General features: G+C 39.2%; 1 protein-coding gene across 5 annotated transcripts in view; it reads right to left on the reverse strand.

Annotated features, from left to right (window-relative positions):
* tanc2 (tetratricopeptide repeat, ankyrin repeat and coiled-coil containing 2) overlaps positions 1-12,255 on the reverse strand; it is a 322,680-nt gene that overhangs the window by 235,613 nt on the left and 74,812 nt on the right. For all 5 annotated transcript variants that reach the window (XM_015387935.1, XM_015387920.1, XM_015387913.1 and 2 more), the window contains exon 2: positions 5,957-6,059. In XM_015387935.1, the coding sequence (XP_015243421.1) occupies positions 5,957-6,023 (67 nt within the window). In that variant the 5' untranslated portion in view covers positions 6,024-6,059. The remainder of the gene's footprint in view (positions 1-5,956; positions 6,060-12,255) is intronic.

Below are 12,255 nucleotides of genomic sequence, written 5' to 3' on the forward strand. Positions count from 1 at the left end.
CTTTAGACTGAACTGTCGCGCTTCTCGTTGCGTCACACCTCAACTCGCCTCAAAGCCAACGCTGATTGGACGTTCGTTTGGTGAACGGCTCCAATTTTTCTTTAACGGAGAGTCTCCAGACTGATCTGCGAGTGAAACCTTGAAAGCTTGCGAGACCAGGATGGTCTCATGAGGCTACAACTGTACGACAAATCCGCAGGGTTTAAAAGTTCACAGCTCACGATGTATGTTCTCTCACTGTGCGACCCGACGCTCCGATGCGATCTACCTTCTCACACTGTACGACCAAAAACCACATGTCAGACTCCGCGCAGAGAGATCGCGCTGTTCGGACTCGTCAATCTGGAAGAAGAAGAACTCCCTTGTTTGTGTAGATGCGGAGTGCTCGCGGTTCTGGTAAATCGGCTCGTAGTTCTGCTTCAAAAGCAGGATTTGTACACGAACACCTAAGGATGTCCGAAACTTGACTATGTTTGATTTTCTCCCGGTCTTACGATTCCTGATCGGGGGGTGGTTAACTTAACCCTTTATAGGGCAAGTTAGCGTTTTTGATCTCTTGCATACCACTTAATAATAGTCCTCCCCCTTCCCTCAGTGAGGTCTGGAAGCACAAGATCTATATTCAGCCATTCAGCAAAGATTCTGCTACATGGCTGTACATCTATTTGGGCATTTGACCAAACAGAGAAGTCCTTGAATGATATATTACCTACTGTAAATTAAGTTGGAAAAAAAGTTAAGTCAAGAAAAAAAGGTGAAAAGTTAAAAAGTAAAGTTAAAAAGTTAATAAGCCTAGTTAACAATAATATTTAGGTTTATAAACAAAAAAAAATGTAATTTTGATTTCCAAGAGTGCCCTATACAGATTTCCTGCTCTGCATCTCAACCAAAAGGTAATTTTTCAGACGTTACAAGGTTTTTTTAAGCTTAATTTGCACTCTATCAATGTTGGAGTTAAGTTATTTATTTTGCACACAATGTACTCTGTTAATTTTTTTGTTTAAATGACTAATTTATCCAGAGGTGTTGCCTCTTTATATAATTTAAAAATCTGTGCACGGTGCAATTAAAGACAGGTTATTAATTTAAAAAATGTGTTTTCAGTTGTCTACCATTTGTTCTTCTTAATAAGTAGGAGGGAAAAAATAGTAAACGAAATCAAAAACACAAAAATCAAACTATTTGAAGGCCATATCACCAATCCCTAGTTGGAGCATTTCTTTCAAAGGACTTTTTATAAATCTTTATGGCACAAACAACATTTTTATGTATAATTAAACACAAGAAAAAAGGAACAGCATGTTAATCTTTTAGAGTTATTTTCATAAGCTTCTGGAAAGAAGGAAAACAGTTTTTAAGGTGAAATCATTAAACAAAATTGGACTAAACAGGTCAGAAAACAAAGGACATCAGCCATGAAAAACGACTTTTACTACAGTTTTAGATTTCTGTTGATTTAAAACATCTTTACAAAAAAACTTTTATATATTGTACCTATAAACATCTATATTTACAACAACAACATCCTTGGCTAATTATTGGTTGCTAGGGGTGTAAATCACATCCATCATGGCAATTCGATTCAGTATCGAGTTCCTGAATCGATTCTCTTGCGGACGTATCGACGCATCGGAACGTCGGCTGTTGGATCGATGCATCGATACAAAACGATTATTATTTACACCCCTATTGGTTACTACAAACAGCATATTTTATTCTGTGTTGTAGATAAAAAAAAACTTCTATTATATCAAGTTCTGCTCTGTTCTCTTTATATTTTTTTGTAGTTTAGTTTAACTTTGTTCTTCTTAATTAACTTTAACTTTTCATAAATATATCAAATAATTTTCACAAAAAAAAAAGAAATAGAAAAGACATAAATATAACTCAACTGATAAAATATTGATTATTTTGAGATCCCAGACTGAGGATGAACAAGTTCAGTGTGTTTTCTTTCTAACAGGCACTTCTCCAGCGCCTCCCTCTAAACGCCCATTAGTTATGCAAAATCTCCCTGTCGAGACACACCAACCTTTTAACCCTGTTCCTCATTTTGTAATCCGCTGATGCCGTAGCTGTAATTGTAGTGTCAGACTGTTGACTTTGTTTCAAGTCTAGTGCCACTTTTCCACCCCCCTGATGGAAGGACGAGGATAATAGAGATGTGAAAAAAGAGCAGCTCTTATATGAATATCTAACACATGTGGCAATACAGAGATATAAGTGGAATTTCACATCCCACTAAGATAAATTTGCAAATATGATTGTTAAAACTCCTGGTTGGTATGAAATTAATTTAAAAGTGCTCCTAATTAATGATAGATATTAAATAAAAGATAAATTCTGCTGTTTTTACAAAACCTAACCTGGTCTGATTTAAAGAGAGCTTATCTCTGTTACTTCCCCTTTCTCTATTTCCACTTTTTTCTGCTGTGCTCAGATTAGCTGGTGAATTCCTGCCCCCCCGCCCTTTAAGGCTGCAGCATTCCTTAACTTCAAATACAGCCGTTAACCATTCTATCTCACCATCTTTTTTTTTTACTAAGACCAATTTTCAGCAGCCATGCTGTATGGCAGCACTGTTTTGGAGAAAACTCCACTCTTTTGCCAAAAGCTTTCCCCTGCAGCAGCAGCGCAGCGCTCCCTGCCTGTCAAACACTGATAAGTCAGTCTGATTATGCCCTTAAAAGTGGTTTATCTAAAACGCATGAACATCTATTTTAATTTTGTTTCTCAATGGGGCTTAGATAAGCATATAAAAAAGGGGATATAGTGTTAAGGGCAAAGATAAACGTGCTGCAGATGCTGCAGAGTGGGGGAAAGTTTGCAAGAACATGCCTGTTAAACTGAGTGAAGATGACTGGAACAGATGGGAAACCCCAGAGGGAACTGCAGTTATATAGTAATAACACAAAAATTATTAGTGACGTCAAATATTTTGAGTCTTACCTACAAAGTACCTCACACCCCTAAGTCCATATTTAGTTCTGATAAACTCTAAAAATAGATCTCTGAAAGTGCAGTCAAGGTGTCTCTTATCTTCACACGTTACTACATATCTGATGTTGGAGATCGACCTTTTTTTCCAGTGTAGTCCTGTTTCTCTGACTGTGACTGGCTGGATGTGCTCTCTTTAGACGTTTCTTCCTCTTAAAAGGTAGTGTTTTCTCTCCACTGTCGCTACAAGCATGCCTAGTTTGAGGGATTGCTGAAGAGTCGATGCAATCATCATCAATTTGACTGGATGATCTGGTGAACTGTAAAGTGCCTTGAGATGACATGTGTTGTGAATTGGTGCTATAGAAATAAAGTGAATTGAAAATGTAATTTGTTGAAATCCTGTGTTTGTGTCTAAACCTTCGTGTTTGGCGCCCCCTTAAGGTTATAAAAGGTTACTGCAATTGACTTAGCCTGGATGCAATGTAATAAAGGAGAACTGGTGTCAGCAGCTCTACAGTGGAGGCAGACAATGAATAAAATTATAATTTTTTATAATGGGGAACTGATATAAATAATCATTTTCTCAATTTTAAAGGTAAATGATAAATAATAAATGCATTAAAAGTGAAAAAAGCAAGTCTATATCATCTGTCCAGTCTCATGAAATTAATAGGGGTTGGAAAAAGACAATAATTATTAAAATAATCAGAAAATATGAAAAAATATATTAAAAAGGAGTGTGCCTTCTCTTTCTAGTCTAAAACATTTACTTGGTATTAATTTTGGGCCAATTGGTCACAAGACACTAAAGTTATTAAATTTATCAACAGTAATTTTTCATTGATATTTATTCCAGCCACAGCATCTCTGAACCAGCAGTTTAAACTAGCGCGGCTCAGAGCAGCAGGTCTCCTCCACAGAACGCTCCTCGCCAACCCTAATTCTAATGTCCTCCACCAATAGAAATCCTCCACCTCATACAGCCGCCCTGTAAAAGAACAGTCATTACTGGGATTGCTCTGCTCACCATGTTTGTGTTGCTCTAAGTGCAAATGTGCCACTGGCAACCAAAGCTAAGACTGCGTCCAGACCTCAGTTCCCTGCAATTTCCACAGTCCTTCGGGCGCCACCTCCCAGTGGGATGATTTTCAACTATTATACATGGTGGAAGCGCCGGTTTGGAGCAAATTGATAAAGCATTTACAGCCAAGAAAATCCCAGCACTCATGCAGTTCCACCTGTCACTAGGGGTGGGTATTGCAAAAGAAGTCACGATGCGATTCTATCACGATGCATCACGATACTTGAATTATTGCAATGCATTGCAATATTTTCTCCTCCACGTTTTGTTTTTGAATGACTCGGCGCAGTATCCCGAGGCCGGAAATGCTTGTGACACAAGGCAGCGTGGGTCAACACATCCGCAGCGACATCTACTGGACTGGAAGTTGTATTACACTTGTTTTTGGCTGATGTTCGCCAACCATTCATGCAATTTTATTTATTCATTTTTTTAAATTAATAATCGATACTTGGCATCAAGAATCGATGCAGTAGATCACGAAAATTAGAATCACGATGCATCATCATGACGATTATTTTGCACACCCCTACCTGTCACAGTTATTGTAGTTTGGGAAATACCCGGTGATGGAAAATCATTAGCTACATTCACATCAGTGATCAGACAAAACAAACAATGAGACCAAAAATGACTTATGTGCAAATAAACAGTACTAACATCATTGTTTTTGTTTTATAATATGAATACATTTCTATCAGATTGCATCACTTTGTCTATGTGATAATAGTCCAAGAAATATGGTTGTCTTTCTGAAAAAGCTACGAGTCTTCAACGTTTTCCAGGATAAGGACCCCAAACTAATGGCGAAATGGAGCGGGGACCCCTAATTATATATATTGTATGAAATAGTTTTATATTAAACTGTTCTTATTGTTACTCTATTACAGATGAAGTAATGTAACTAAAGTAGTTTCTCCCTGGGATTATTAAAGTATTTCTGATTCTGCTTCCTGGTTGATGGGACAGGTGTTGTGAATGAAACGGTGCCCAGCCTGAAAGAGCTCCTGTGTGTCTCTGAATGTTGCATTGATGACTGAAAGACATCTTCTGCCTCCATTTATCTGTTTACTACTGTGAGTTGAATTCAATTCAATTCAATTAGTGGAAAAAATTGCAGAGGGAATATAAAAAAAAGTCTAATCAACCAAAACTTTCGCGACCCCCATGCAGTATCTCCATGGACCCCCTAGGGGTCGCAGACCCACTATTGAAGACCTCTGCTTTACAACATCAAAGCTGTACGGAGTTAATTATGTAGAAGAAAAAAATAGATAGATGATTTTTCTGTTGTTTTTAGATAATGTTTCTTATAGAAAAACATGACCTTAGGATGAGGCAATGATATCAAAGTAGTGCTGAAGATCTTTAACAAGAGATGGACTCTGACATCATCTAAAGAGACGAAAGAAGGAACCTAATAAGGAGAACCAAGTGCTCTAAGACTGGAACAGGACTAAAGCCATGGATGATTGAATATTTCTAATCGGTTGGGTGAAATGGAGGAAGAAGAAAATGTAAAAATTAAAACAAACTAGAAACCGACGCACTGTGAAACCCAGAACAATGAAGGTTAGCTTGGAAATTCCCTGTTGTGCAGTGAAACAACTGCTCACAGCGCTGCTCGACTTGGCAGAACATTCTTTGAATACCAGAGAAAAGCTGGATTTAAGTACAGACAAGAGGAGAGAAAGGCAGAAAGATCAGTGGTATCACCAATCCCTTCCCTGACATCCTTTATATTCAACTAGAGTGTCGGTGGCTTCCCTCTATCATCTAAAAACATTTTTCAGGGTCATCATGTTTAATTTTTTTTCATGCTCCATGTTTCTGCTTCCAAAAATAAACAGAGAGACCTTGCAGACACCTCCTGCAGCAAGCAGCTGACAGGCAGATTGATCATTTTCTGTGACGGACATCGTAAGACACACTTACCGCTGCTGCGACTCTTGCGGTTGGCCTTCCCCCCCGACAGCAGCATCTTCAAGCTGTTCCTAAACATGTCTGCAGCAGCAGATGTCCGACCGCAAAAACGAACCTGGTGGAGAAAGCAAAGAAAAAGCATATCAATCATGATGAAGAGACCTTTTATTATGACTGGACATCCGCGTGGAGATCCGGCTGTCAACAATACAATTCAGTTAAAAGAATTATCAGATAGCAGAGAAGAGGGGAAGCTTCAAAAGAGGCTAATGCATTAGAAAACTGGAGCAGGGAAAATTCCATTCATGACTGCTTAATCTTATCTCCGTCATCAAAGCATGAGATCAAATGCCTCCTTGTAATTAGAGAAGAATAGAAGGAAGTACAAGTGGGTTTACAACACGTCTTGGAGAAAGATCCCCCAGCCTCGCTTTTTTTATTTGGTAAAAACGTTGCAGTTGGTGCTACCATGAGGTGAAGGATAAGAGCTTTAAAATTCATACTTATTCAACAGCTGCATCGAGATGAAAAGGAAAAGGCAAAAACAGCAACAGACAAGAGAAACCCAATAAAAAAAATCTGTTTAGCCTCTCAAAAACCACTGTTTTTAAAGCTATAAATTAGCGTTTACAACAGGCATCCCCAAAGTCGGTCCTCGAGGGCCGCTGTCCTGCAGGTTTTAGAGGTTTCCCTGCTTTAGCACAGCTGATTATAATGATTGCAGTAGAGCAAAAGCCTCTGAATCAGCTTTCAGTTAAAATCAGCTGTGCTGGAGCAAGGAAACCTCTAAAACCTGCAGGACAGCGGCACTCGAGGACCGACTTTTAGGGATGCCTGGTTTACAACTAATAACTCAGAATGCATGAAAATTACACCGGTAAAATGATTACCAATATAGACATGTTAGAAATGGCTGGGAAGTTTAGATTCTCCACAATACAACCACCAAGTTAATTTTATGGAAACAGCGAGCACCAAAGCACAATTAACACAGATATAGCAGCATGTTAAAATGTAAATGTCAGGTCTAAGCACCTAAAACATCAAACATACGTACAGGGAAAGAAAGAAGGAACAGAGACAATTAATTTAGTTTTATTCGCGAGGAGAGTAGGAAGAGACTGCGGAGTTTACAAATCTCCAACCCACTCTGCCGGTCTTCAGCTTTCTCCTCGCTATTTATTAAAGTTAGAGGGGGGGATACCTAGTTACAGAAGCTGAGGTTGCGCTAAAGGAATAGGAAACAAGAAATACAATTCAATTTGCAGCCTCAGTGAACAGGTCAATTTGCATTTAAATGGTCCGAGAACCTCCTGGTTTCGTTAAGCTTGAGCAATACTTCCTGAGCGTTGACCTATACTGCTTGTGCAACTCCTCTCTGGAACAGTAATATGTCACAGATTATACATCATAAGAACAAACATTAAGTATCTTATACACAATTATTCCAACAGTAAACATAACAAAGCAGCCACAACAAGCAAGCTTGTCTTTTTTACTGCTTTATCTATTATTTTCAAGAATAAGAAAAATACAACTTTGAGTCATGTTTGAACTGATGCAGCTTTGGCTGTGTTTTACTCACCCAATTTTCATATATATATTCAGAAACTAGAAGCATCATCTTTAAAATAATGTATTTAGCGTTCACACAATTTGGGCTTACAATTCCTGAGTTATTTGCTTTTCTGTTTGCGTATGCAAAATAGGCGAGAATTTCCCAAATTGAGGTGGATGACAAAGGTTAGAAAGTCGACGGCAGATGCATCGTCTTTCCAAATTCTAGCAACAAAACTTTAAATTATAACCTAAATGGCCCCATTAAACCTACTTTAAAGGCACAGTTAAAAGCATAAAGTCTCTGCCTTCCCTGAATGCTGGATTACATCACAGTTAGCATCCACTTTGAACAGTGGCAAATTGTCTAACAGTATATCAGAGCGACATACCCTGTCTTTTATGATAGCTCTACATGTCTGTACATTGTAAATAAAGGGTGTTTCACATATTTGGTGTTCTTATTCAGTGACGTATGGTTCCTGTTTTGTTGCATCAAATATGGGTAGTTTAATAATATGCAAGAAAAAATGTGGTTATCAGTCAGTATTCAATACAGCAGGCAGAATAACTTCTTTGAATATAATCATAACTTTAAAAAATAATAATAATAATCATAACTTTTTAATGGAAATATGGGATTGATGAGATCAATGATCTTTAGACTCATTTATTTTTCAATAACTTGCATCCCAAATGACTGGTAATGAAATGTTTGAGATTAAAATATAATATCAAACTTAATGTCTGATTTAAAATGGTTTCTGTTTTGGAATAAAATGACTAAATCCAATCCCGAAATGATAGTTTTACTTTTCTTGCCTTTTCACAGCGTTTGGTGATATAGTGTTAGCTTCATATATAATAATAATAATAATATTATATAAATAACTATATATTGTTTTTTCACATATCTTTGCAAATTGTAGAAGATGAAGCATTTACTGTATTGTATTCAACTGAAAGTACTCAGAATAAATGTCGGAATGTTTGAATTTGTTTAAAAAAGTAAAACATTCAAAACCTTTTAGGTACGGATCAGACTAAGTGACGTAAGATGAGCCTTAATTTTATCGTAGTTGTTCATTTTTACAGCTGGATCCTGCTGTTCTCCTTTTCTAAATGTGCTTCTCTACCCCCTCCACCACGACGCCCTAAAATTCTTTGATGTGTGCCCTTGTAGTGAAAGGCATGGCAGCAGATGTTATTTTAGGTGGAGGCTACTTAGCAAAGCCCCTGCAGTTGAGCTGCAGCTGTTGACCTAAACAAGAAATAAAGATACAGATAAAAAAAGAGGAAAGCAGTATGAAGCTTTTCTTCCTCTTTTTACCCCAATTCTCTCCACAGTTATGATATCCCACTGACCTTAAAAGGGAATTTAAACTACCCAAGATTTTTATATTACCAAAGCTCAGAGGGAAGCTGAAGAAATAGATGATATCATCGTTATTAAACCACAATTGGGCACAAAACTCAAATTAGTGCATCTTTAGCTTTATGCAGATTGATTCTAACTGCCTGTGCAAACTATGACTCCATCACCTTGGGTTTGTTGCAGTAGCAGCTGGCCAATAGAGGGCGCTAGGGTGTCGCCCCACACCTAATGACACTGATTAAGATGTAAAAAAAAAAGATTTTTTTTAATAATTTAATTTTTAATTAAAATGTAAAACATTTTAAAATAAATCTCTATATATTTTGTAGAAGTGTAAGATTAATACTTAATCTGTAATGACTAGTAAAGCGTCATTCCATTTTTCGGCGGATTGGTGACGTATTTCCGCCCTGGGGCGCAAAAATAATTAAAAAAAGTCGTACATGCACAGTAGCTCCTCTGCAATACAAAGGTGTAGGAGAGGTCGGGCGCATGAGAGCTGCGCCCCGAGCTGACAGGAAGTGTATTTGCTCACCACCTTCCGCCAAAGTTGGTGATTGACAGATGGAGTCGCAGGAGTTGGAGATGCATTGGAGACCGAGAGAGAGAAATGGTGCAAGAAATGTCCTTTTCCTGATTTAGCAAGAAGGCTTGGCTATGGCGTTACATTTATGTCATAACCAACGCTAGCAAAATAAACATACTCGCATGTATGTTCAACTACTTCTGCGCATGGTTTATCTACCGCCGCGCGAGAAACTGCTGCTTCAAGGGGAGAAAATCTCTCTCCGCGCGCGCCAGCTCCTCTACGCGCGCTCGGAAGGGGAGATCCTGCGAGCTGATTGGGCAAGCGCTGTGTCACTGTCCCACCTCGAGCCGTCTTCTTAACTGACGAGCTGTCAGTCAAATGCTTCCTGACACTACTTCCTGTGAGATCTTGTCTGCAAGGCCCAATCAGGAGGAGGCTTACAGTTGTCTCCGCCCAACCTGTCAAAACCACTTTTCCTCCGCGCGAGGAGAAAATCTGTCCGAGCGCAGAGACACTTTCAAGAGGGCAGCCGTCTTCGAGCGTGGCCGCTGGATAGAAAATTGTGCGCGCAGGGAAATCCCGCACACACGTGGGAGGGGCTGGCGCGCGCGGAGAGAGATTTTCTCCTCTTGAAGCAGCAGTTTCTCGCGCGGCGGTAGATAAACCATGCGCAGAAGTAGTTGAACATACATGCGAGTATGTTTATTTTGCTCGCGTTGGTTATGACATAAATGTAACGCCATACTTGGCTAACTGCATGCAGCTTTATTCTGCTTTATGTCAGGATCAGATCCAGCATAGCTAAACACAGGTAGGACTGATTTAAAGCACTTTTTAGAAAAGACAAAGAAGAATGAACAATCTGGGCTTCACATGGAAAATAATATAATATAGTGTATTGTTTCTAAATGTTTGTTAATTTGTATAGTTAATAATAAGTAAACATATTGTCAGAAAATTGTTTACATATATATAAATAAATAAAAGTAAAAAGCTGACCAATAGTTTCTCCATTATTAAACTGGTACATTATTTTTTAGGTTTATGACACAATATTGGACCATGCAAAACACATATTTGCCCTCACAAAGCCTCAGAAGGGCAAGATTTATGTACAGAAAGTAAACCTATGCATTAAAATATTTTTTACAAAGTGTTTTCATAATGTTTTTTGTTGTTGGCATTCATATAAATATACTGGTGTGATAACTTAGTATACGTTTCATTGGTTTTTTTGGTATAAGTGTATTCATAGCCCCCATCCAGGAGAAAACTCCACCAGCCGCCACTGGTTTGTTGGATTATCTCACCCATGAGAAAGATTATTTGAAAAACAGCTCATCAAAGCCACCCCACATATTCAAGGTGACGGCAAACAAGTATATATTTTTTTTTTTGCAAAATCTAAGCCGGATGATCGAACCCATTCTGCTTCACAATGATGACTAGACAGATTTAAATCTAATGTGGATAGGTGCTGTTGCACAGCTAAAATTTGCTAACGACTCTCTTTATCTGCAGGAATTTGTACAAATAGTGTTATTTAGTTACAAAAAGACTTTAAAAAGATGCAAAAAGAATCAACCCAGCAATGCTTGTACTCCGTATGAAACATGAGCCCCAATTATGAGTGGTTTGGACAGCCTGCAGGTCATAGGCTAAGCTGGGATATTACTGACTTGAAATCTTAAAAAGCCATGACTCACTGAGCAAATACTGTAACTCCCTCAGCTCCCCCTTCACAGCGAAAGGCCAACAGAGGGAAAGGAACCTAAAGGTAGCTGCATCCGTCCCAGTGAAATGTGTTTCCATGTGTTTGATGATGAGCAGAACAGGAGCGACAGTTTGACGTTAACAAGCTGCCAGAGCAGAAAATGAGAAGAGATGTCGCTGTCTGTTTCCTGAAAGAGAGAATTAATGTTTAAGATCTAAATGGGATAGAAAAGTGAGAGAGAGGCTCACAGATAATGCTTGATATGAGGGTGTGAGCGTTCACCTCTCGTTCCCACTCTCTCTGACCCTGTGTGCCGGCCTTTGTGATGGGAAGCCAAGAAGCAGCGTGCTCTCACAGATCCAGAAATGTGGCCAAGCGGATGAAACCCATCTCAGGATCCTCCACAGCTTGCTCCTAATACTCCCCCTGTTCACTAAAACCCACTTAAAGGCACTTTAACAGGGCTTGCATGAGGAACTTCTAGCAGCTAATGTGACGGCAAACAGCACACCAGTTTCTTTTAATGAGAGATTAATCTAACGGCTTGTGAAAAAAATAGAGTGTAAACATGCTTCAAAGCATACAGAAGCAGCAATTCAAAATGGCCCTTCCCAGGCAAACGCCAACCGAATGGCAGCCCACTTCCCTGCAGCTTCCAGCAGAATCGCCTCCGACTTCCAGCCACTGGCCTTCTCCTGGGTGTGCATATATTTTTAAATCCGACTCCACCATCTCACTGACTTACAGGGTCTGACCAGGGGATTATGCTTTTATTTAGATCTTAATTTCCACAAATCATATCAGAAAGAATATTTTACTACAAAGATTGATGTTTAAAAGGGAATCGTAGGAGACCATCCAAAGACCACGCAAAGAACAGCCAAGGACCAGCCAAAGAACAGCCAAGGACCAGCCAAAGACCAGCCAAGGACCAGCCAAAAACCAGCCAAAGATCCGCCAAGGACCAGCCAAAGAACAGCCAAAGACCAGCCAAGGGACCAGTCAAAGATCAGCCAAGAGACCAGCCAAGGACCAGCCAAGGGACCATCCAAAGACCAGCCAAAGACCAGCCAAAAACCAGCCAAGGACCAGCCAAAGAACAGCCAAGGACCAGCCAAAAACCAGCCAAGGACCAG

The sequence above is a fragment of the Cyprinodon variegatus genome, unplaced genomic scaffold (assembly GCF_000732505.1).
Source record: "Cyprinodon variegatus isolate N-32 unplaced genomic scaffold, C_variegatus-1.0 Scaffold18, whole genome shotgun sequence".
Taxonomy (NCBI): Eukaryota; Metazoa; Chordata; class Actinopteri; order Cyprinodontiformes; family Cyprinodontidae; genus Cyprinodon; species Cyprinodon variegatus.